Below are 27,098 nucleotides of genomic sequence, written 5' to 3'. Positions count from 1 at the left end.
TTTTACTTATTGGGTTAATTATTTCCTTCCCCGCTCTATAATTTTGGCAAAAGGTGGGCCCCAGAAGGGATGATTGTTTTCACTGCTGTCTTGATTAACTTTAGGTTTGGTTGGGATGGGCGTTGTGAAGTCCTTGTTTAAGGAGGCGTGGGTTAGGCAAAGCTCATGGTAGTTGTTTATGTTGTTTTTGCTGAGTGCCGGGAGATAGGAGGAGGGAGCTTTGGCTATGTTAGATGGCATTCTGTGCAGACTCAGTCTTAAAAAACCCACGCCAGTTATGCAGGGACAGACAGCTAAACTTGTGGGGCCATTTTAGAAAGAACTGCATTCAGTCCAGTGGATGATGATTTTAGAAGGTACTTTGTTTAAGCTGAGGGCACTAGGGACGTCCTATCCAAAAGACAATGTGGTTTGAATCTCTATATAGAGCGCCTTGAGGCTTCACCTCTGACCCAGCAGAAGGGTTCTTGCTGGTTCTCATTGTGTGTTCCTACTCCATTGATTGTCCTTTCTCTTTCAGAGTTCTTCTACAAGGATTGTCCCATAAATTGGCGGCTGCACAAGGAAACATGCTATTTCTTTTCTCAAACCCCACTGCCATGGGAAGTAAGCAGATCCATCTGCCAGTCAAGTCAGGCAGACCTGGTCATCATCGCTGACCGGGAGGAGCAGGTCAGTTACGGATTTGTTGAATGCTTTGATGTGATTGCTATGAAGCATCTTCCCTGGTGTATTTCAAAGTGTTGTAATCTACACAATTGTAACCTTAATTATATTCAAAATTGATTTTTCAGTCAATATCAATCTATAGATCAATTATCAATCTATATGTTTCTCTATCAGCTAAGTGTCTATCTATGTAGCCATACACATGCACACTGTTGGAATAGAAGTCCTCAGGTCTATTAGTGATCAGAGATGATTGAGGCAAGGTTATGGGAAAGAAAATATAAAAAAGAGCCATTGCCCGAGCCAATTGCTTTGACGTTATACAGGTACAATATAGGCAGGGCCACTTCAATTATGCCACAGGGAAGGACAAAAGTATGTGGCAAGGCAATTTATGAGGCATAATGCAGCACAGTTTGTGATAGTATTACTTATTTTGTCATTTTGCTCACAATACCGCTGTTTGGGGAATTGAGTTCACCTCATTAACACCATTTTAACAACAAGCAATAAGGAAGATAACAATGACTAGTCAGTCTTTGCAGAGGGCCTTCCACTGCATGGGAACCTGTGTTGCTGCGTTTTGATCTATTTGAGCTTGCTTACATTTTTTTGTTCAAGTCTGCAGATTTTGCACCAGTTGATGGATTATAAGGCAAATCCAGGTAAATCAAGTATTATTCAAAAACTGCCATGGCTGCAGAATCACATAATTCTGGTGGCCCAGAGTATAGGCAGCAGCAGGATATGACTGGTCCCTTTGCTAAAAATACTCAGTCAAGAGGCCATAGTGCAGGTTTCACTCCAGTACATAAGATGTGTAGCCAGCAAAACAAGATCAAGCTTCTCTCCTGCATGTATAGAAACTGTTTTATATATCACTTCTCTGTACATGTATGTAATTTCTGAGATGTGTAATTAACATGATTTTCTATTATTCGAATAATGCTAGGTATAGTTCAGACAACAACACGTGCATCATTCACAAACGTAATATGCACAGAAGTGAATTCAGCTCTGCAAGCCTTGCTTACACAGATCAGTAAACGTTTTTTAATATTGTGCATTCATGGAGAGGATTTCATTGAGTGTAAGTGTATTGCAGAGACGTTTTAAGGCATGGGCAAAGTGGGCTCGGGCCCAGGGCCCCAGCCTTTCAGGGGGGCCCCCATAGATCCAGCTCTGTTCTGCAGAGAGTCTTGCCCTGATGACCTTAAATAATTCTTCAACAGTTTTAAATACTGTTTCCCTTTAATTTTTTTTATGTGAGTGATGTGTAAAAGTCTATTACAGACAGAGAAATGTTGTGTTTATGATTCATGCAACATTCATAAAAAAAGTTTCTTTTAGATCAAAACAGCAACACATGTATGAGAAATGGGAAAGTGTCACAGATATTATTTGCAGTAATATTAGTGAGCTGTTGCTGTATTACAATATTGAAAACACACATCACCATCCCTGAATATTAGATGTAACAGCTTTAGAATTTGGATGACTGTGCCTATGCATCGTCAGTGACCTGGCCAATGATGGCATGAAAGAGCTGAAATTGAATCACAAATTCAAAGTTGTTCTGAAAAAAGGCCCCCCAAAATGCATTCTGCCCCGGGCCACCAAAATTCTTAAGATATCCCTGGTGTTTTGCAGTGGCGATGGGCTCCAATGAGACAGCTGCCAGGGTATTGCTCATCTACTGACACCCACTGCTCTTCTGCCAGGCATCCTAAATTCTGATGCAGATGTGAACCCTACTTCAGCAACAACTGTCCGTAGGACTATTGGAGATGAAAGATGCAATGGCGGTCTCATACTTATGTGAAGGAGCAGCCTTTCATCAGGGGTCATGTACCATCTCACTTGTAGATTCCCAGCTGGCTCTCGAAGAACCTAAAGCGCAGGTGTTCCATCCACTCGAGTTCTTGTGTCTGGCACTCATCACAACAGAGCCATCCCCTAGGTTGGATCTAGTAATATTAGAGTAAATGTGCACCGGCATGGGTCATCCAGCCTGAAGCCAAGTCAATCAATCAATCAGGAGCCTGTAAAACCTGGCTACTCACCCGTGAGGGTCTCAAGGCGTGGGGGGTGGGCTGCTGGTCCATGTTGGTAGGAGATCATTCAAAGAGCTAGATGTTGAATTGGGTCAGCAACGATGATTGCCTGAGGTGGAGGGGCAGGATGTTCCAGGTCTTGGCGGCAAGGTGGGAGAAAGGCCTTCCACCAGTTTTGGTGTTGTGGATCCTGGGGACGAAGGCCAGGGCGAGTTGGGCGGAACGGAGTTGTCTGGCGGGTGTGTGGAATGTGAGGCTGTGGTTCAGATATGCTGGTGCATCGTCTTGGAGAGCTTTGTAGGCATCTGTGTGGAGCTTGAAGGTCATTCTCATGTTGACTGGGAGCCAGTGGAGTTGCCATAGGTGGTGTGTGATGTGGCTGCATTGGGGGATGTCGAGGACAAGTCTGGCTGCGACATTTTGAGTGTTCTATAGTTTCTTGAGCTGTTTCTGGGTGACGCTGGCGTACAGTGTGTATCCGTACTCAAGTTTGCTGCTGATGAATGCGTGGGTGACCATCTTTCTGGATTCTGTGGGTATCCATCTGAATGTCTTTCAGAGCAGGCGGAGTGTGTGAAAGCAGGCTGAGGAAACTGCATTGATTTGGCGGTTCAGTGTAAGTCCAGTATGATGCCAAGGTTGTGTGTGTAGTCAGTGGGCGTGGGGCGGTTCCCAGTGTGGCAGGCCACCAGGGCTCATGCTAGGCTGAAGGGGTGGGTGACACAATGAGTACTTTGTTCTTGTCTGAGTTGAGTTTGAGGCAGCTGTCTTTCATCCTGGTAACAACGGTCTTCATTTCGCTGTGGAAGTTGGTTTTGGCGGTTGTGGGTTCGTTGGTGAGGGAGAGGATCAGCTGGGTGTCGTCAGCTTAGGAGACTATGTTGAGTCTATAGCTTCTGACGATGGCTGTGAGCGTGGCCATGCAGACATTGAAGACGGTGGGGCTCAGGGTGGAAACCTGGGGAACTCTGCAGATGATCTTTGCGGGTACTGAGAGGAAAGGGGGTAGTCTACTTTGCTGTGTTTGGCCGGTGAGGAAGGAGTGGATCAAGTCCACTGCCTTGTCATAGATGCCAGTATTGTTCAGTCTTGTGATTAGGGTGCGGTGGGAGACAGTTTCAAATGCGGCTGAGAGGTCCAGTAGGATGAGGACTGTGGTCTCCCCGTTCGAGGAGGATGTGGATGTCGTCGGTGGCGGTGAGGAGTGCGGACTCCGTGCTGTGGTTGCTTCGGAAGCCTGATTAGGAGGTGTCCATGACGTAGTTCACTTAGATGAACTCGGAGTGTTGAGCGTTTATGGCCTTCTCGATGATCTTGGCTGGGAAGGGGAGGAGGGAGATGGGTCTGTAATTCTTGAGGTCTGTTGGGTCAGAGGACAGCTTCTTTAGCAGGGCATGATCTCAGCGTGTTTCCAGTCGTCGGGAAAGGTGGCAGTTTTGATAAAGCAGTAGGTTTGATGAGCTTTGATCGGCAGTAGGTTCAGGGCTGCATCTTCATCTCCTCACAGTCTACCGTCCGTGATCAAAGTCTGAGATCTTGAAGACGGAAGTAATCAGTAAATAAGGGTGAGTTGCCAGGCATTGTCCTTCCTCAGACAGATTGCCACACGCAGTTGTAGAGAGGGTGGAGGGCCAAGGACTCAACAAACCGGTCCCCTTGATGGCCTCAAAGGAGCGGTTTGGAGCAGAGCTGGGTTTAGTGTGTGCCATGTTATAGATCCAATCATAGGAGTTACATTCGTCCAATCCTGCACTATCTTGCTAGCAGTGAGAGACTTGACATGCGCTCTAGAGAATGTCCTGACATAGAAGAAAAACTACAAGAACAACTGTTTCACTTTTGTGTTCCAAAATGGAGTGCCTTCAGATGCACGCTGGTAAAGTATCACTCTGTATTGAGAGGATCACTACGCCATACTTACACTCAATGTACACGCTCGTCGTGAATGCTCAGGAGTGTAAGAATTTCTTTGGAAATTTAAACATATGTGAAGCTTTCACTTGCCTCCCAACCTGTGCTAAATGTACTTTTATTATTGATTCTGAAGTTACCAGGGTCGGACTGGAAGACCTTCAGGTTAGAAATCATAAATGTGACTCTGCAAGTGTAAAATGCGCATACCTGCAATGTACATTAATTACAAAAAAAGTCAACATGCACACCCAGGAGTTTAAGGGATAACGTGTGCAACATTTACAAACTGTCTATGTGCACATGGATAACAGAGATGGTGTAGGGGGAGCATTGACCGTGGGAGCAAATCCATGATTGACGACAATGGTATAAACGACAATGGAGTAGTGTTGGTAAATGAATTGTTGCATCTGTGTGTGCACCCAGTGAATGGATATTTATGAGATAAAGCACAAAAATCCAGAGTATTCTGGTCTTAGTGCTCTTTTACCTCACCTGGTCCCTTTATTCTCCTGCAGCTCTTTATCAGAAATGCAAAGAAGGTGGGCTTATACTGGATCGGCTTGACAGATAAGGATACAGCAGGTGCCTGGAAGTGGGTGAATAGCTCTAAGGTACAATCAGAGACGTAAGTCAACCACAAAGCACTATACATTCATAGTTTATATGATCATAATTTATATTTCAGAGATCTAATTTTTTTATTCATTTATCTAATTTGTCAGAATTTTTCCAAAGCAACTAATTCTAAATACATCGGTAACGCTAGTCAAACCAGTATGTAAATTATTTAATGTTATGTTTTGGGACAGAAATATTGAGGCTGAAAAAAAGATGTGGGTTTGAGAATTTGACATCAGTGGCATAATAGAGTGAAAAGAGATTGGCACCATGGAGCAAAACTTTCCAATAAAAAAATGTAGAGGAGAAAGAGTGAATGTCTCATTTTTTTTTTAAATATATTTTTATTGCAGGAATCAGCCAAAATTACATAGTAGATCAAAGACATATCTGCAAAGGAAAACAGAAGCAATAGACCCCCCCCCGTGGGGGAGCACCTCTCGTATACAGCTATTCAGCCCACAACCCGAAGGCCGGGCGGCGCCTGCGATGAGTCCACACATGAGGGTCTGGTAGTCTGCTGAAGTTGATCTGAATAAATGAACGGACTTCGTCTGCTTTTCTAAATCATCCCAAACCCCCCCCCTATTTCCCACCCAACCCAACTCCCCCCAGAGGACCGGGGACTAATCACGCAGTATGAAAAACCCAAATGAAAAGGAAATGAAAGTGTCCTACGCTCCCCCCTCACTTAGCCCCGCCATCAGTGTGTTGTGCGTGTGATCAGAGCTTGTGGAAGGAAACCCTTTCCTGCTGTATAGAAGAGCAGTGTAATGTATGTCTAATGGGACTCAGGTTGTGCCACATCATCACTCTCGGAATCGCTGGAAGAGTTGTAATCACGCAAGGCCTGCACTAATGTCTCCCATTCCAGTGCAGCTTCTAGCACCTTCTCATTCTGCTGCCGCCGCGCCAGTTGGTACCGCAGGGTGCTCTCTCCCATAGCCCATTTCAGGAGTTAATTGTGCCATTTACTACCAGTTGGATCAACTCGTGCCTTCCAGTGCCTGGTTATCTCTCTCTTTGCCAGAATGTGCCCCAGGTCAATGAACTTGCTGGAGATTTTGTTTTTAGGGGTATGAGGGAACCAGTGTAGGACCCCCACCGCCGCGTCAAAGGTCAGGGATCTCCCAGTGACTCCATTAAGGGTGTCACCTATCAGCAGCCAGTATGAGGACAGCGCTGGGCAGGACCACAGCATATGTATAAGGTCAGCCGCAGGTGTTCTGCATCTGGGGCAAGCCGCTGTATCTGAGGCGAAATATTGTTGAATTTTCGCCGGAGTCAGGTAGGCCCAGTGAAGTACGTAAAAATGAACCAACTGAAACCGGGCGTGGCGCGTTCCTTTCCAGGCACGACGCATCAGTTGTGCCCACGTGGTTTCCGGTATGTCTTTCCCAATGTCGGCCTCCCACCAAGTCCTGAGTGTATCGAGCGGGGGCAGCCCTTCATTGATCAGTCTAGAGTATAAACACGTTACCGTCTTGACCGTCCCCGACAACATCATGGCATATTGGCACACCGGTGATGTTGGTGGCTCCTCCACACCCTCCACACCCTTCTGCCAATGCATCTGGATCGCTTGAGTGACTGCTGTGTGGAGCAGGAAGTCACCTCGGGGAATGTCAAAGCGGTCCAGAATCTCCTGGAAGGGCAGCAACATTCCGTCCTCATTGAGGTCTCCTACTAGTTGTAGCCCTGCGTCTTCCCAGTGCTTTAAACGCGACCAGTCTCCCCCGAGTGGCAAGGCAGTGATCATTCCCAGCGGAATCTCCGGAGCATACGGCTGTTTCATCTCCCCTCGGCCATGGGCACGATTCCAGCATAATCATTTTTTTTTTTAACATCATTTTTATTGCATCACCAATATAAATGTACAGACAAGATATTCAGCAAAAATAGCACGACATGATCCAATTCAATTGAGGACATTCGATCTTCATCCGGGGGGATCACCCCGCTCTTGACGCGGGTGGCTTCATCTCCGTCTTGGTCTCGTACTTCTTACATTGTCTGACCGCTTCATTTTGCACATAACCCTGGAATGCGTTTGTGATTTACGCCCCTCCCCCTCCCCAAATTTCGGTGCCCCAACATCCCTCCAAACCAGCTTCCTACCCGCCCTCCCCCGTGGTCGCGCTGCGCTTGAGTAACCACGTATTAGTGCCCGGTGTGTTGTAGGAGGAAGCAAACAATCGCTAAGGTGTGTTCTCCTGTATAGTGTTAGGGTCTGCTCCAGCTAGTTCGCTCTCGCCTTCCTGCCCCTCATCGTCCACATCCCTGAGCGCCTGCACCATCACCTCCCATGCAGTCGCCCTTTCCAGTGCTTTCTCGTCATTCGACCTCCAGGCCATCTGGTATCGTAGGGTACTATCACACGCGGCCCATCTCAGACACTCCCCATACCATCTTTTATACGTGGGCCCCACTCTGGACTTCCAATTTCGTGTGATCTCCCGCTTGGCCAAGATAAGCCCTAAATCTATAAATTTACTTGACATCGTATTTCTAGGTGTGTGTGGGAACCAGTGAAGGATGCCAACTGCTTTAGTATATTGGATATCCCTGTCCGTCGCGCCGTTAAGGGCCCGCCCAACTTCCCGCCAATAGTCGCCTAAAGAGGGGCAATCCCACAGCATATGACATAGATCCGCCCCTGCTGTATTACATCTGGGGCAAGCAGCGTCGGTCGCCCCAAAGTACTGTTGGATTTTCCCGGGTGTGAGGTATGCCCTGTGGATAATATAAAAGTGGATCAATTGGAACCTGGCATTCCTCGAGCTCTTCCGCGCCCTCCTCAGCAGTTGGCCCCAGGTCGTGTCTGGTATCTCCACCTGGAGGTCCAGCTCCCACTTGGCCTTCAGGGCTGCCAAAGGTTGCAAGGCCTCCCGCTGCATCCTCGAGTACAGGCACGTGACGGCCTTAAAGGTACCCGCCGCCATCATGGCGTACTGGCAGGCCATCGAGGTGCCTGGTTCCTGCAGCCCTTCCCCCCAGTGGGCTCGCATGGCGCCCGTGACTGCCGCGTGCAGCAGGTAGTCACCCCTTGGTAGGTCAAATCTCTCCTGCAGGTCCCGAAACGGCAGCAACACCCCATCTTCGTAGAGGTCACCCAGCACGTGTACTCCCGCCTCCTCCCATCCTAGCAAGCGTGACCAGTCACCTCCATGTGGGAGGGCAGTGACCATTCCCAGCGGTATTTCGGGGGCATACATAAGGCGGACACCCGCCCGCTTACGGGCCCGGTCTCAACATAGCCGTAAAGTCTGCTCCTCGACCGTCAGGTCTCCCACTCGGAGTTCCTGGTGCAGCGTAATATAAGCCAGAACGTGTCGCGGGGTGCCTTCCACTCTCGCGTCCTCGGGACCTCTATATACTCTCGCCACCTCCTGAGTAAAAGTCTGCAGCTGCGCGGCGAGGTAATATCCTTCGAAGTCCGGCACTGCCATACCTCCCTCATCTTTGGGGCGTAACAGCGTGTCGAGCGCTATGCGTCTCCTACCCGTGCCCCACAGGAACGCTATGATCTGTGACCTCAGGCGTTTGAAAACCGAACTCGGGATCCATACCGGCAGTGTCCTAAAATAATACAAAAGCCTGGGCAGGGCTATCATTTTAAGCAGGGAAATTCTACCAGCCAGGGAGAGCGGTAGAGTCGCCCAGAAGTCCATAGATCCATGCAGGGCGTTAATACAGCGAGTTATGTTGCCATCCAGCAGGTCGGACGGGGCGTGGTAAACATAAACCCCTAGATAATGTAGGCAGCGCGGCTCCCACCGGAGTTCCTGAGCAGTGAGTGGGCACGGCTCTCCCGGCCTCAGGGGAAACAGGCAGGATTTAGGCCAGTTGACCCTCAGGCCCGATAACCTACCGAACTGCTCCAGTAGCCTCCGCGCCCCCTGAAGTTCGGCGCCGGCATCGGCCAAAAACATCAACAAGTCATCCGCATATAAGGAGATGAGGTGTGGCCTCCCCCTAAAAGGTAAACCTGCGTAGTGGCGGCCCAGTCTGGCTACCGCAGCGAAGGGTTCCATTGCCAACGCAAACAGTAGCGGGGATAGGGAACAACCCTGTCTAGTGCCACGCCTAATCGGGTATTGTCTTGAGATCAGTGCACCCACTCGGACCCTCGCTACCGCCTCAGTATAGAGGACCTTGGTCCACTGTATATATCCGTCTCCCAACCCGAAGCGACGCATCACCTCATACAGGTATCCCCATTCGAGGCTGTCAAATGCCTTCTCAATGTCGATGGACAGGACAAATGGGGAGACGGTATCTGGCCAGTCCGCACCCATCAGTCTCGTGAGTCTACGGATGTTATGAGTGGTATTGCGTGTCGGTATGAAACCGCACTGGTCACCATGAACCAGGCCCGTCATGTGCACTAGCAATCTGTTGGCCAGAATTTTACTGAGGATCTTGTAGTCCGTCGTCAATATAGACAACGGACGATACGAGGACAGCGCCGCACCCTCTCTGCCCGGCTTCAAGAGTGGGATCATAAGGGCCTCGCACATAGAGCCCGGGAGTCGGCCCTTCTCCTGCGCCTCATTGTATACCTCGCGCAGCCGCGGAGCAAGATGCTCTAGGTATTTGCCATAAAATTCGATCGGTAGACCGTCAAGGCCCGGGGTCTTGTTTCTAGCCATCTGTTTTACAGCACAACCTATTTCTCCGAGGGAGATGGGCCGCCCTAACTCTTCTGCCTCTGAGTCCTCCACTCGCGGCAACTCTAGCCCGTCCAAGAACCCCTCGAGCTCCTCCGTCCCTCCCGTATCTCCACTCAGATAGAGCCCTTCATAATAAGCTCGGAACTTGTTCAGGATCCCGGGTTGGGAGTGGCAAGGCTCCTCCCCTGGCTCCTGGATCCTCATGATCGGCCCTCCCCCCCGAATAGGGTTAGCAAGCCAAGCCAACATCGCCCCCGCCTTATCACCTTCCGCATGCGCCCTCGTCACGTACGATTCCAGCATAATCATATAGTGCGTTCCTCGAGCGTGAGGTCTTTCAGAGCTAACCGTTGACGCAATGCGATGTAGGATATAACATGTCTGGGCATACCTCTTGCCCTCCCCTCCCCTCCTCTGGGCCTCGGAACTCCCTCGCCACCTCCTGGGTAAAGGTTTGCAATTGAGCCGCTAAATAGTACTTTTCGAAATCTGGCACCGCTAGGCCCCCCTCTGGTTTCGGTCTCATCAGGGTCTTGAGCGCCACCCTTCGGCAGCCCGATCCCCAAAGGAACGCCACTAACATGGAGTTGAGGAGCCGGAATGTGGCCGGCGGGATCCAAATCGGGAGCGTTCGAAAGTAATACAACAGCCGAGGGAGTGCCACCATTTTCAGCAGTGCTATGCGTCCAGCCACCGATAGCAGCAAGGTGGCCAAAAAGTCCATACTGCCTCGTAGTGCGCGAATACATCGGGCTATATTGCCGTCTAGGAGATCGGCAGGGTCATGGTATACATATGCTCCTCGGTATTTGAGGCAGCTAGGTTCCCATCTGATCTCTCTGACGGTGTCAGGTCGGGACTCCCCTTTTCGAACCAGAAACAAGCAAGTTTTGGTCCAATTGATTTTGAGGCCCGAGATCTCTCCGAATGTCGTGAGGGCCGTATCAGCCCCAGACAGGGCATTGCCCGAATCCTCGAGGAAGAGCAGCAAATCATCGGCATAAAGGGAGATGTATTGTAGCCCCGATAAGGTCTGTAGCCCACCGAAGTAGGCCCCAGTCCGAATCGCCAATTCCAGCGGTTCTACCGCGAGCGCGAAGAGCAGGGGGGATAACGAGCATCCCTGTCTCGTGCCTCGTTCCACTGGGTATTGTTGGGAGACCAGCGGGCCTGTTCTCACTCTGGCCGTCGCCGAGGCATAGAGTAACATGGTCCATCGGGTAAACCCCTCTCCTAGACCAAAATGCGCTAACACCCTACGTAAATACCTCCATTCTAGGCTGTCGAAGGCCTTTTCCAGGTCAATCGAAAGGAATAAGGGGCACGGGGCCTCTGCGTGGGATTCCTCCAGTAAACGGAATAAACAACGGATATTCATAGTCGTATTGCGTTTAGGGATGAATCCCGCTTGATCCTCGTGTACTAAGGAGCTCATGTGACCTAACAGTCTCGACGCTAGTATGCTGCTCAGAATTTTATAATCAACCGTTAGCATCGATAGCGGTCGATAAGACGCCAGGTCATTGGCCTCCCTGCCAGGTTTGAGGAGGGGGATCACTAAGGCTTCGCACATCGAGCCGGGGAGGCGTCCCAGTCGTTTCCCTTCCCTATATACCACTAACAGTCGGGGAGCCAGGAGGTCCACGTAGGTGGAGTAAAATTCCACCGGGAGCCCGTCGAGGCCCGGAGTCTTGTTTCTCGCCATCCCCTTTATGGCGCTACGGATTTCTCCGAGCTCTATGTCTTTGCCCAAGTCCTTCGCTATTTCAGGTTCCAGTGCGGGGATCTGCAAGTTCTGCAAGTAGTCATCAATCTGGGCAGTGTCCTGGGTTAGTCTACTACGATATAGCCTTTCATAATATCTCAGATAACAGTCAAGTATCTCTGGCTGTGTGTGTACCTCGGTTCCCTCCGCAGTGCGCATTGTCACCGTTGGGGCGGTTCGTCTCATGGGATTGGCGAGCCAGGCTAGGAGTGCGCCCGATTTATCCCCCTCTGTCAGTGACCTGGTGACATAGGCCTTATAGTCGAAACAACGCAATTGTTCGACTTCTACAGCTACCGCTTCCCTCGTTGCGGAAGTTTGTTCCTGAAGTTCTGGATGGCCGGGACGGAGAAGCTCCATCTCGTGGAGTTTCCGGTCAGCGTTGGCCAGGTCATCAAGGATGACCCTTCTCATTCCCACCTTCTTAGTTATGCAGTAGCCTCTAACCACCACCTTAAAAGCATCCCACTCTGAGGCCCTCGACCCGGCTGTGCCCTCGTTCGTCACAAAATATTCAGCGATTTTGTCCTCTAGGTCCGTCTTGAACACTAGATCCTCCAATATCTCGGGGTGCAGCTTCCAAGTGGGTACACTAGGGACACCCGGAAACCATCGAAAATCCGCTAACAGGGGGTTGTGGTCAGAGATGGTCCTGGTCAAGTATTCAGACCGCACGGTCGCGGACACTAGTTCCGCCGATCCCAACAGCCCATCCAGTCTCACATGTAGTTCATGCATACCAGAGAAGTATGAGTAGTCCTTGGTACATGGGTGTTGTGCTCGCCATTTGTCCGTCAGCCCCCATTGAGTCTGCCACTCTCTCCTGCCTTTAGCCACCCGTCGGACTGGGGAGTCCGGAAGGGGGGGGGTGAATGATCGATATCAACGTCCACCACCGAGTTAAAGTCTCCTCCGATCAGGAGGGTCCCCGACAGGAAATGGGCCAAGGAGCCCGATAGCGCGGTCAGGAAAGCGAGTTGGTCCATGTTAGGCGCATAATTGCAACAAATGTTCAGAGCCCTACCCCCCAATGTGCCAGAAATTGCCACGTATCTTCCCTCTGGATCCACCACGGATTTGGTAACCTGCAGGGGAACTCCAGGCCGCACCCATATCAACACCCCTCTCGCGTAAGCTGAGTATGTGGTGTAGTATACTTGCCCTCTCCACCTACGCTGTAACGCCAACCCTTCTGCTTTAGTAAGGTGTGTCTCTTGTAGCAGCGCAATCTGCACCCCTCTACGCACCAGGTAAGCGTGGATCTTGTGCCGTCTGGACATGGTGTGAAGGCCTCGCACATTCCAAGTGATACATTTCAGATTAGTGACATCAGCCATTGTCCCATATTGTTTCATCTAGGTTCCTCCAGCAATGCTCATTTATAGACAGTTTTACAGTCAATTCAACACCAATAACAACAGAACTTCCCCCTGCAACAAACTCCCTTCCACCCTCCCCAGAACAGGTCCCAAATAGTACCATCTAGTCCCCATCCAAACCGTGCCCTCAGAAAACCCCCCTTTCCCAACTATCCCTATGGTAGCCATCGCAGGTGAGCCTTAAGGGCCGAGTGGGGGTCGAGCGCCAACAAGGGGTCACCGAGTCTCAGGCTGCCGAGACACGACCGAGCTCCAGATCATGAATATCGGGCATAAAAGGCCACCCCAACCCATCCGGTGATCCATGGCCCAGCAGCGACTTCTAGAGACCCTTCACCCTCCGCCATATTCCCCCACCCAAATGGAATCAGCTCACCCGAGTTCATCCCTGCCCATCTAGTAGGCCTTCTGCCGAGTCAGGAGTAATCACAGGTAGGGTCACACTGTCAGTCTCCGAGTCCTCCGTGTCCGATCGGCCCCCATCTCCGCCAGGTTCCGAGTCCTCCGTGATGGGTCCGCCTTGGGAGCCAGATAAGTTGGAAACCATCTCCAACACTCCTCGCCGCTCGGCTGCAGTCTCCACCTTCGAGGGTCTGCCCGGTTTACCGCGGCGGCTCCGGAGTCTTTTGGATCTCCGTTGTTGTCCATCCTCCGACGTCGTTTGAAAGGAGGAACCAAAGCCATCTTTACCAGCCCTGTACAGTTCAAGCCAATTGCAGACGTCCTCCGGATTTTCAAAGAATTTGGTCGTGTCGTCAAGGATGATGCGGAGTTTCGCTGGAAAGAGTAGGGAGTACTGAATGCCCTCGCTCCGCAACTCTCGTTTGACCGCTAGGAAAGAGGTCCGCTTACGCTGGGTTTCATAAGTGTAGTCAGGGAAAATGTTCACTTGACTGTTCTCCACCTGGTACGGGCCGTTATGCCTGGCGGCATTGAGGAGAAGATCTCTGTCCCGGAAATGTAATAATCGCGCCACCACCGGGCGTGGGGAACGGCCTTGTTGAGGAGGCCTGGCCGGTACCCTGTGTGCCCGTTCCAGGGTGTAGAAGGAGGAGAGCCCTTCAGTTGCCACTGCAGTCCGGAGCCAATTCTCCAGATAGGCCACCATGTCGTCATTTTCAATCTTCTCCGGTAGGCCCACTACACGGATGTTATTCCTCCTATTGCGCCCTTCAGCGTCCTCCGCTCGTCTCTCCAAATCACCGATCCGGGTTAGGGCATCCTTTATCGTAGCGGCCAGGGTCTTTTGCGCTGGTTCCAGGACCCTCACCGAGCTCTCCACCTCTTTGACCCTGTCCGAGAGCTTACCATGATCCGCTCTAAGAAGGCCCAGACTCGTTGCGACTTGAGCAATGTCCTGTTGCTTTCCGGTGTACGGCCGTGGTGATATAGGCCTTCTACCGTTCCCAGCGTAGTGGTGCGGAGTTCCCCCACTAGTCAGCCCTCCCTTGGTGAGCCGCAACCGAGTCTCCGGGAGCACCTGAGGGGGGAAGTAGGAGCGATCACCGCCAGGCAACGCAGTCCCGCTGGACCAAGTTAGGCCCCAGTCTTCCGCCACCGATGTAGCCGAACCTCCGGCAGGACGTAAGAGTGTTGTATCGCCGCTTGCAAAGTTCCGCAGGACCCGAGGGGGTCCGGACTCAATGTCGTAGAGTACCCTCACCGTTAGTTTCAGGGTCTAGACGGAGTAAGTTCGGCCATCTCGGGCGGCTCAGCGCCTCCAGCCACGCCCTCCGGCAGTGAGGACCTTCGCAACGCCGACAGATTGATCAGCTATCTTCCGGTATCTGTAGCCTCCCGGGCCGTCGGATGGACCGCCGCTTCTCCGAGGGAGGAGATGGAAAGAAGGCGAGCGCGGAGCCAGCTGTCTCCTCCGGGCTGAGATTCTCGCCAGTTCTATCGAGCTGGAGCGGGCGCCATCTTGAACTCCGCTCCGCTTCCTTCGCAACTTCGGTTTTCGTCGAGACCAGTCGGTTTTCGGGTTTCTCCAGGTGCCCCACCAAGTCGGCCTTGCAACGCTCTTCAATTTGATCGGGGCGCTTAAGACTCTCGGGATTCAGGATAAATGCGGGCTCAGTCTCGGAGCCGAGCTCTCAGGCGGCTCTCAGGCGGCTCTCAGGCGCTCTCCTTAAAACAATGTAGGAATCACCTTAAATTCAGGAAATGTCTGAAAACCTTTCTGTTTAGCTCATTTTAACATCTATCCTGTTGGATCTTAATAGTCCTTCTGATACAATTTCTATTCCCTGTGGCTTCTCTCAGGTTCTACACCAGGTGTCACCAGCGCGGAGATACTCCTTCGGGAGTTTATTCATAGCGCTTTATAAACCTGCAAATAAAAAAAAAATATAATAATTGGGTGGGGCGTCAGGGAGTGCTTGGGCTTGTCTGGGGAGAGCATTGCCAGTTCCCCTACTCTGAGCAGGGGACCAGGCGCTGCGGCTACTATCAGCCCATGCCTATGCTGTCTCCAATAACTTCAGGCTAAGACATTACAATTGTAATTGCATTTATATAGCTCTTACTACCCCTGACGAGGTATTGAAACGCTTTTTCGGTGAGTATCATGCTACTCTTCACGAAAAAAGGATTAGTGGTGAATTGGTATAATGAAATACGAAATTAATTTTGAGCGATGGACATGTTAGTCTGATATTTGGATTGAAAAGTATGGTAGAGGGATAGACGAGCAAAGGGTTTGCATTTATATAGCGCTTGCTACCCTTGATGAGGTGTTGAAGCGCTTTTCAGCTAATGTTGGTGTCGGAATTACACTGGGAGTAGTTATTGCTCCAGGTGAAATTGTGCCACTTGTATTGAGGACCTAAGTAAAGAACAAAAAGGGTAAGGGGGCTAGTAACAAAATAGGAAGAAGACCAAAGAGAGGGAAATAAAGTGTAGGGAGGATATGAGGGGCATTGGTGGAGAAGCAGAGTCAACTGATTTAGGTACAATGCAATAATAAACCGAGAAAATAGGATGAAAAGTGTTTGAGGGGAAGATTGAAGATATGAGTGAAAAAGAGGAATGTTAAAAAAAAAAAACAGTGAAGGATTCTCTTGAAATTGGGAGTGAAAAGATGCACATATCAGGGAGCCCATCAAGGAATGAACAAAAGTCTAACATAGCATACAATATCCTTATAGTGACCCACAAACACAATGTAATGTGACACACTTCAACACAACAAAATACAACAAAGCACAGCAGTTTGACTTGCAACCGGGCTCTCAGGCGAACACCGCCATCGGCGTCCAAACCACGCCCCAAGAGTGAATGTCTCATAGGCACTTGTTATGAAATCATTGGGTTTTGTTGAGGGGATGCAGGAGGACCAGAATTCCCAATTTATGCCATTATTCATGCACAATTACATGTTTTCTCCCTGAAATGGGGAATAACCAAACCGATCAGAGCTACAAAGTCCTTTACTGCAGGTTTTTTCAGTGACTTCAGTGATAAAACTGCAGGTATTGAGCAGGCAGAAAATGTCATCAGAGGGTCTGGTGGGGAGTGTGGGGTGGTTGGGTATTGGGTGGGGCGTCAGGGAGTGCTTGGGCTTGTCTGGGGAGAGCATTGCCAGTTCCCCTACTCTGAGCAGGGGACCAGGCGCTGCGGCTACTATCAGCCCATGCCTATGCTGTCTCCAATAACTTCAGGCTAAGACATTACAATTGTAATTGCATTTATATAGCTCTTACTACCCCTGACGAGGTATTGAAACGCTTTTTCGGTGAGTATCATGCCACTCTTCACGAAAAAAGGATTAGTGGTGAATTGGTATAATGAAATACGAAATTAATTTTGAGCGATGGACATGTTAGTCTGATATTTGGATTGAAAAGGATGGTAGAGGGATAGAAGAGCAAAGGGTTTGCATTTATATAGCGCTTGCTACCCTTGATGAGGTGTTGAAGCGCTTTTCAGCTAGTGTGGGTGTCGTAATTACACTGGGAGTAGTTATTGCTCCAGGTGAAATTGTGCCACTTGTATTGAGGACCTAAGTAAAGAACAAACAGGGTAAGGGGGCTAGTAACAAAATAGGAAGAAGACCAAAGAGAGGGAAATAAAGTGTAGGGAGGATATGAGGGGCATTGGTGGAGAAGCAGAGTCAACTGATTTAGGTACAATGCAATAATAAACCGAGAAAATAGGATGAGAAGTGTTTGAGGGGAAGATTAAAGATATGAGTGAAAAAGAGGAATGTTAAAAAAAACACAGTGAAGGATTCTCTTGAAATTGGGAGTGAAAAGATGCACATATCAGGGAGCCCATCAAGGAATGAACAAAAGTCTAACATAGCATACAATATCCTTATAGTGACCCACAAACACAATGTAATGTGACACACTTCAACACAACAAAATACAACAAAGCACAGCAGTTTGACTTGCAACACAACACATAACAAACCACAAAATTACAAATAACAAAACATGGTTGGCTTACAAAGTTGCATGTGTTACCACAGTTAGATTGACCTGGAGCAATCATTTGGGGGAATCACCTTGTGAATGAATTCTTATGCATTATACAACAGGAAAAGTTAGACTGACTTACCTAACTTAGGAGTGTGTACTCCTCAAAAGCACTATCTTGTGGACATAGTGGAAGAAATATTCATTGCATCTCAAGTCGGCATCAAATAAGGTCAAGTCTTGGGGCTCGGTGGACAAATGCATTTTCTGCAGAAACCTGTGTTTGACCTCATGGACATGGGTTTAAATCTCCATAGTTCTACTGTGCCCTTCATGCTTCTGAGGTCAATGAAATGAGTTCATTGAGTTGGGTAATTCTGAACACCTGGTATTCAACCCCAAACTTTACGAATATATGTTATGTTCAGAAGCTACCATGCAGAGGTATACAAACATTTTAGTTAATTGTACCTAATCTCTTGATTCTTATTTTTTAGATTTTGGAACTGCAACCAACCTGATAACTCTAGAGGAATGGAGCATTGTGCCACATTGGGTTTTAATGGCGAGTGTGAATATCTGAGGGACTGGAATGATGACAACTGTAAAAAGGAACATAATTTCATCTGTGAAAAAGAAGCTGAAGATAGAAAGATGGATTTCATCCCATTAAATACAGAGCCAGACAATGGATCGCTGCTAATTTAGCCCTTTTATGTTTAAAAAAGACAACCTTTATTTGGATGCAACAGAATGCACAGTTAACATTAGGGAACAGGAGTTAGTTTGTGAAAACCTTTAAGAAATTAGTTTAGGTTCAAATGTGTTGCTTATAATTATTAATAACCATCACAACTTAATCAGCCATTATAAATCCATGTATAAATAAAAATCATTTGTAGGTCAACTGGTTCACTTTTCCCATAAAAAACAATCAATGAAACATCCTTTCCAGAAAATACTGAAATATAAAAAATAACTACGCACTGTACGTCAGCATCCCAACCGATCTTCTTCACCGACTTCAAAACTCCCAAAATGCCACTGCCAGACTCGTTTTTTGACCGCATCAAACACCACTCCTCAGAGAGCTCCACTGGACTCCCATCCAGAAGCACTGCCAGTTCAAATTTCTCACACATGCATCGAAGTCACACACTGCATACCTCAATCTCCAGGTTCACTCTCCCAACCCACACAACAACGTCCCTCAGTTTCGCTCTCACTCGCACATACACCCCACATCCACAGAAGTAGAATGGGAGGTTTATCATTCTGCTATCAAGCAGCCAAATTCTGTAATGACCTCCCCCAACAAATCAGGGACTCCTCCTCACTTCTTGAATTGCACAAATAACTGAAGACCTGGCTACTCAATTAGTCTTCTTGCGGACATCGAGACTGCCTGTATTCAGGCCGAGCCTCACCACGCTACTACACTGGCCTACTCTGCGCTTGGATACCCTCACGGGTGATAAGCAGTGCTTTACAAATCCACCTTATTGTACATCACAGCTACACATATAAGATGAGAATATGTGCAAATTTGTCCATAAAACATATTTTTTGTCTAATTCAACGCACAAATATTCCTATTGATAATACAAACCCATGCCAAGGCAACCTTTCAGATACTCATTTTGTGGATTTTCTAGGCCTGGAGGTTGCAGAATTCCGGTACGCGACCACACACAATGAGAAATCTGACCTCCCCGCTTTGAGAATCTCGCCAGGATGTTTATTTTCCACGCTCGCGAGCGGCAACTTGATGTTGCTGATCGCGAACGAGGAAAAAGTCTCTCCGGGATGTTGATTTTGCTAGCTCGCGGTTGCCAACTTGACGTTGAGGACCGCGAGCAAGCAAAAAATGCCCGCTACGCTACGTGTTTTTGCACTGTGCTATGTGCAATTTGCGTAGTAGCGCAAACTACGCATGCTCCGCGAGCGTATCGTAGTACTACGCCCAGGGTTACAAGGCACTGATATTGCAGTTTCCTAGACTACACTCCCGCCTGCTTGCAGAGGGAGCTCCGCCCTGGGGCGTCCCCTTGGGGCCACACTTGGCTCACCCTTATGGCTGGCCCCAATCTTATAGGATTATCACGTGGAGCATCAGGGGGATGCATACTATGTCCAAGCGGTACAAAATTCTCTCCCACCTGGATAAACGAGGAGTGCACATAGCTCGCCTGCAATAGACCGACCTGTCGGCAAAGGAGGGGGAGGCTCTTAGGCATGGAGGGCAGCCCTAATTTGGACCAGGGGACGTTCCTGGCTAAGATCACAGGTACATTGGCATCCTACCTACCGCACTCTGTAATTATCGGGGCGCCTTTGACTGCATGGCTTATCCCCAGGTGGATTCGTCCCACCCACCCCTGAGAGACCCCCAACAAACAGAATAGCGAGAGCATTCACTGATTGGCAGAGCTGGTGGGGCTCACTAGACTCCTGGAGGCACCTGAATCCCTATGGCAGGGATTAATCCTTTTACTCCCGGTGCATGAACTTCATGTTAGATTAGGCACGTATCTATGTTCCCCAGACATTCACACCAAGGTTCATACAGTACAATAGTTGACGCGTGCACTATCTGACCACAGCCCAGCCCTCCTGCACATGCGATGGGGATTACTGCGACAATGAATACCAACATGGTGCCTGAAAACTGAGGCCTTAGAGGACCAGGTTTTCCTTGAGGAAGCCAGGGAGTGTGTTGCGTCTTACTTTGCTGATAATGCAAACATGATTAACTCTCGACTGACAGAATGGTACGCGTTTAAAGTTGTAATTAGGGGCAAGTGTCTGGCGACCTCTATGGGAGTGATGTGTACACTTGACACAGACTTTGAGACGGCGGACCTGGCACTAGGTGCATTGGAGGTACAGAGACCTGGACATCCAGAATTGGGACAGCCCCTACTGGATGCCAAAGAGGAAGTGGCCAAGCAAATGGAAAGATTACATAATTTTGACTACAAGAAATACATGGAAAGTACACACGCAGAGTGGGAGAGAACTGGTCCTCTACTAGCTTGGTTGGCTAACCCAGCACCGAGGAGCTGTCCCATACTTGAAGTAGAGATTACTGAGGGGCGCATGCCATACCGACAAGAAGAGATAAATCATAGATTCCTGGGGTTTTATTCCAACCTATATTGCTCCTGTTTGCGACAGGAAGAAAGGATAATCAGGGACTATCTGTACGCTGTCCCCTTCCCCTCCTTGGGAACCGATGAGGTGGACAAGTGGAGGGGCCCCATAACCATACAGAAAGTGAGAGTGGTGATTAAGGGTCTGGCTAAGGGTAAAATGCCTGGTACGAATAATAATAATAATAATAATAATAATAAGGACATTTGTAGAACATGCAGCTACCTCCAACTGAGGTGTCCCGGGAGACAAGGTAGAAGAGAAAGAGCAGGGAGCAGACTACGGAAGGCTAAACAGCCAGGTTTTTAGCGCTTTTCTAAAAGCCAGTTCTGACTCCAACTTGTGAAGACGGATGGTATACCCATTGAGTTTTATGCTGCCTATTCCTAAGAATTGTCTCTGGTGGATTGCTATAAGGCGGCACTGGAGGAGGGTCAACTTTCAAACTCTACCCGGGAGGCACTGATTGTCCCTCTATGTAAAACAGGCAAATCTTCCATCGAATGTGAGGCTTATAGGCCATTATCCATGTTAACCTTAGACTTTAAGATACTAAGCAAAATACTGGCAACAAGGCTCCTACCACTAATGACTTACCTCATTCACCCGATCGGACGGGATTCAGCACAGGACGTAACACGGCTCTCAATATATGGAGCCTCACTGCACTAATGGCAGATTGGAATGAGATGTTGGTTGTAGAGATGGTATTCGCGTTAAATATGGCAAGAGACCGGTGGCATGGGTTCGAACATTGCGGACCATATCGAATCAGTGTGAAGTGGAGGGAGGCACACAACAGGGGTCCCACTTTCTCCACTGCTATTTGCTTTAGCCATGGAGCCCTTGGCCTCCTAGCTTGCACAGGAATATGATATCAGGGGATCCGCCTTGGGCATAAGGTACACCATATAACCCTTTATGCCGATGACCTCCTGCTTTTCCTGGGGTGCGTGGGATAGGATCTGCCTGGTGCTAAGGCATTGATGGTGGAATTTGGAGAGATGTCCGGGTTAAAGATTAACTGTCAAAAGTCCAAACCTTTTTCCCTTACAAGCGACAAAGCCCTCCCTACCGGACTGGGAAACCTTTAAATGGGAACCCAGATGCCTCGAATATTTGGGAGTAAAAGTTTTTCACTCCCGCTTGGACATTTTTGAGGGCAACCTGGGGGCAGCCTTGCAGTCCCTGAGAGCCAGTATGGAATTCTGGAGGGGCCTCCCGCTCTCCTTGGCCGGGAGGGCGGCCCTACTTAAAATGGTTGCTTTACTACGACTATTATATTACTTCACTGTGCTCCCGATGTGGAACCCCCGATATGGCACAGGGAACTGCACTCTTTAATATCAAACTTTCTGTGGGGCTCAGGCCGTATACAGGTTGCCTTGAGAACAATGCAGCATCCGGCGATCGAGGGAGGGCTGGCGGACCCTGACTTTGAGAGATGCTACTAAGACGCTCAGCTACAGTGGATGGCACAAGCAGTGGAAGACTGGCAGGCTCACTAACAAGACCCACTCTTACCGGACCAACCAACACTATGGAGGATATTACTGAGAGTAGACAGAGCTTCAACAGAGGAACTCAGACACTGTACAGGTGATGCGGTGATGCTGGAGACGCTCCTTCCGAATTACACACACCTGCACCCCCCACTTGCCCGAGCTTCCCGTGACAATATTGCGGGCACTCTCACGCAGAGGCCAATGGGAAGGACTCGGAAACTGGATGTTAATGGGGGTGATACTACTGGGGGACTTGTATAGAGATGGGGAGCTCATGCCATTTGATGTCTCCTGAGAGGGATATGATCTTTCCCAAGGACACTTCCTGCTACACTCAGGAGTCATGGCCGCGTTTCGAACACACTGAGGAAAGGGAACGACCAAACCTCCACAACATGCAGCCTGTGAGTACATAGGTACAGCGGGGGGCAAAATCAAAGCACTCACTTGCCTTTATGGGGCCCTGGGGAGGGACACCATACGACCATTAACCGTGTTATGTGAAAGATGGGTAGAAGAGTTGAATATACCCCTGGATAGCAAAACCTAGGAAAACATATTGATAGGGATCCCTAGGATAACTTACTCCGGGACGAATTCATAAATTCTTCAACAGAGAAGACGCAAGTTGCCTGAGATGTGGAGAAGTGGGAGCGGAACTCCTCCATATTCACTGGACTTGCCCACAATTAACGCACTACTGGAATTAACATTTTCGGCCACCATTGTGGATGTAATAGAGTGACCTGTCCCATGCTCCCCAGCACATTGTCTACCAAGACATGGGTTACTAGCAGGTAAAGACCTGGTCTTGATAATAGCTAAACAAGAAATAACACGACTATGGAAATCACCTGTGGGTCCCAGCATTTCAAACTGGAAAAGATAGTTAGAGAAATGGGCGGGCGTCGAGTGGAGGGTGCTCCTTAAAAATGCCAGGCGGGGAATCGGCTCTTCGGAGAGAGCCAGAGCATGGGGGACACGGGTTGAAAGTGTACGGGACCCGGCACCTGAATCAGGGTATTCCCCCCCCCGACGGTGAGATCACTTCAGAGGAGCCTGGAGCAACAGCATAGGAAGGGGTAGAGGGAGGGGTGAGCATGCAACTTATTCAGTAGCACCTGTCCTCTATTCTGAAATGACACAGAGAAGTGGGAAATAAGGAAACAGAAGGAAAACAGAAGTAGGACAATGGTAGAGGTTGCTGCAAATCATTACTATATTCAAATTGCTGGTACTGGTTGGATCTGCAATGGGGGGAAGTGTGTTAGGGAGTTGTTGTTTTTTCTGGAGATAGAGAGGGGGTAGATATCTAACTGCAGACGCATGGATTCAACCACTGATAGAACAAAGCTTGGATTCATATGTTGATGACACCATGAGGGTGTGAATAGAGCATACAGCCAGAATGTAATGTGTATTTTATACTGCCTTAAAACCTCAATAACATATCTTTAAAAAAATAAGGAGTAGCAAACTTGTACCACAAAATATTTCTAAAGCAGAAGTTGTAAGTGTTCAAGCTACCCTCACTCACCTCAAAGGTACATTATGCAGTGTAATGCAGCACATTTGTAATAGAATCAGTTCATTACTTTGACATTTTTAGGTCTCGCTTGTGGACAGCACATGCACTGTGACGGTGAGATGTTTTGTTTACCAGAAGGGGCTTGGAACCCACCCATTGTTTACCATTTGTTGGCTTTGTTGTCACTCTTTTTTGCTGCCTCCTAATTGGCCAGTGCTTCCTGTTGTTTTGTTTGGAGCATGGAATAAGTACTGATTGAATTACTTTGATTAGTATCCTTCAACTGTCTAGCCACTGCTCTCTGCATTTCAGGTACTGTTTTCTTTATGTCCCTGTCCATTTTGCTTCTTTCCCTACCCATTCCCACCCTTGTCTGTGGTGTTTCTTCTCCTCTCCTGCCTACCCTTATCCATAGTGCTTATTCTTCTCTCCTGCCCCTCAACCTTATCTGTCCTGTTTCTTCCAAGTCTCCCACCCCCCCAGTTGTCAGTGTTACTTCTTATATATCCTACCCACTACTATCCCATTATCCGAGCTGCTTCCTTCCTCCCACCCTTCCCCCTCCCCCTTTTGTCACTGATGCTTCTTCCATCCCACCCCATCCTCCTGTTGTCTGTGCCACCAACCCACCTGCCATAAAAAAAGCGCTGGGATGCGGTCAGCGCTGGATACCTCATAGCGCATTTTTTACTGTACCGCTGCCCGCCACCCTTATTCCCGTTGTCCTATCTCTGCCACCCTCCCTCCCTTTGTCCGTGTTGCCCACTACCACCCGCTGTAAGAAATAAATGCGCCATCACACAGCCAGCACTGGCTTTTCTAATTAGCTTTCTCTTTACAAGGTACACCTAAATGTACGTAGCTTTCTTAGCGGCATACGCTTAGCCTGAATGTGGTTTATGCTAACATTAACCAAAAAGTGTTAAATGTGGTAAAAAGGCCAACTGTCAATCCAACAAATTCGAATCCCTTTTGTGAGAAGGAATACATATTTAAAACAGTTGGCAGGCTGCCCAATGTTGCTGGAGAGGTGTGGTGCAGCAGCCAGGGCAACTGACTTCAGAGCACAGGGCTCACGGTTTGATCCCCGGCTCCGGAGGCAGCTCAGCTCAGCACCATGTGACTGTGGGCAACAGCTCACTTAATTTCCACGACGGCCCTCAGCGCCTTGAGACCCATTAGGGTGAGTAGTTTGCGGATTCCAAATACCGGATTTATGATTTTCTTTGTGTTTGATACATAGTTGGAGTGTAATTCAAACAAACTCTCTAGATATGATGGGTTCATGCCACAGGCATAATTGGACCCCATGCTGCTAAGACTACTAAAGGAAAGAACTGCCGCAGGGATTCTGCTCCTACACAGAACTGTGCATAGAGACTTGGAACCTCAGTGAATTAGGGTGTGCCAAAACTCACCTTAGTATCCAAAATCCCCTACCAGACTAGCAATCAGTGTCTCATTGGTTCTTCCATACCCCCAATGATTAGACAACCCAGAACATGGACTTAGAACACCTCAGGTAACGTGGAACACATGAACACTCTTTCGTTATACTCTCATACCAGTCCAAAACGAGGAGTAAATGAAGACACGTGCAAGTTTGAAAATGTATTTCTAATGCTGTGTTCTCAAGCGCAGTATCTTAGCTAATACAAGCAAACATATTATTAGCAACAAGGTTATAAGCATAGTTACTCTTCCATAAAATACAAAGGGAGAAAGCATGTTAAAATGCTATAGGGTAGAAGGCTAAATCGCACCTCAGTCTTACCCTCCCTCTACAGAAGGTCTCTTTGGGTTTACAAGGGCGCCCCCATACCTCTGGTCCTAGTGAGGTTCCGTGAAATCTGAACCCGTATTATAAAGGTCATGGTTTCATTACGAATTTGATAGTAGCGAACCGTAACTAGTGAGTGCGGCATGTACGAGTGATTTCGCCATGTTAAACCGATGGTTTCACTGTGTATTCATGGATTCTGTTCCGAACCCTCGAATTCCATTTTGTGTACGGCAGCCATTTTATGGTTGCCCTCACATAGGCCGATGACTACGGCCGAGCGAGTCTTTTAGTACACGTACACGTTAGCTGACTCCTAGGTGAGCTGAGCGAACTGACCCCGTTGCCTGAAGCCAGCCTTGCTAAACCAGTTCCTTGTCCGGTAACTGATCGATATTAGGATCAAAGAGAAGGACATTGCTGAGTTTATGGCACACACACACACCCTTCTATCTTGCTTCTCATCTGTTTCTGTTCCTTCTTTTATAATCTATTTATGATATGGGTTGTGGTCTTTTATTATGGGTTAGTCCGGCCTGCTCAAGCAAGAATGTTGGACTTTCCTGTGTAATTAATGGTGGGCTGGACAACTGAAATGTTCGGTTTGTCATCATGCAATGCTTTTGTCGTGTATACATGGGATTGGTCAACTGTAAATAAGGAATGTTTGCCTGAAGCATAATTTTCGGCATAAAAAGGGACGACCTGCTTTGTAAAGTTGAGCAGTTTCTGACAAACCTACTTGTCTCGTACTTCGTAGACTTCTGTTCCCGGTTGCAGCCAATAAATTTGATCTTTGATGCCACCGAGAAGTATCCTGTGTCTCTGTATTCTAGGACAGGGGAATCCGAAGACTTTGGGCGTGTCCCTGGCGCCGCTGGGTTCTAAAACCCGGTTCTTCACTAGTAGAAAGGTATCATATCATTTTCTACTCCAGCTCTCTGCATGCGAATGTTCTCCAACTGTGTGTGCATGCTCTGCGCAGTGCATTATTAAACGCACCAAAATCAGAGGTGGCCACAGCTGCATATGTGTTATGTCTAGGACATGCGCTGATCAGACCGAACAACAACCACTGTGATGAAATAACATTGAAGGCCTCAGCACTCACTGTTCAGACATAGCTTACCAAGCAGGGCTGATACTATAGAAAAACATATTATTCTTGTGTGAAGGAAATATTCTGATAGACTCATTTATACTATTGTGTGCCGTGTGCAGAAGCAGCAGAGAGGAAAAATGCTGTTTAAACTTCTAATAAGCTCATGCTAACTTAACACAGTGTAAAAGGCAAAGCCCATCTCCATGACAGAACCACATGGCTTTGAACAGCAACAGGTTTGCCCTTTAACACTAGTTTTGTCTTCTAAACCATCCACGAGGGTTAAACAATCGTTTTAAGGGCCCGAAAGTATTATAAAGGATTAATGGGTACGATAGAACATGCAAGCATCAGAATGTACTGGGCTTCTTCCCTCCCAGCCTGCACTCCACCCTTATCTGTCTCCCTTCTTCCCTCCCAGCCTGCACTCCACCCTTACCTGTCTTGCTTCTTTCCTCTCAGCCTGCACTCCACCCTTATCTGTCTTGCGTCTTCCCTCCCAGCCTGCACTCCACCCTTACCTGTCTTACTTCTTCC

The 27,098-nt window shown here is 48.6% G+C and overlaps 1 protein-coding gene across 1 annotated transcript; it reads left to right on the top strand.

Annotated features, from left to right (window-relative positions):
- Positions 1-520: 520 nt before the first annotated feature.
- On the top strand, positions 521-26,969 carry LOC147668819 (C-type lectin domain family 4 member E-like; the record flags this gene model as incomplete). Its single annotated transcript, XM_086948431.1, has 3 exons — positions 521-672; positions 5,156-5,265; positions 17,991-26,969. Coding segments are annotated over 3 exons (473 nt in total), but the record flags the coding sequence as incomplete, so codon positions are not given.
- Between the last annotated feature and the right edge of the window lie 129 nt (positions 26,970-27,098).

Source organism: Lissotriton vulgaris, unplaced genomic scaffold (assembly GCF_964263255.1).
Source record: "Lissotriton vulgaris unplaced genomic scaffold, aLisVul1.2 SCAFFOLD_5683, whole genome shotgun sequence".
Lineage (NCBI taxonomy): Eukaryota > Metazoa > Chordata > Amphibia > Caudata > Salamandridae > Lissotriton > Lissotriton vulgaris.
This window is presented reverse-complemented; position numbering and strand designations above follow the sequence as displayed.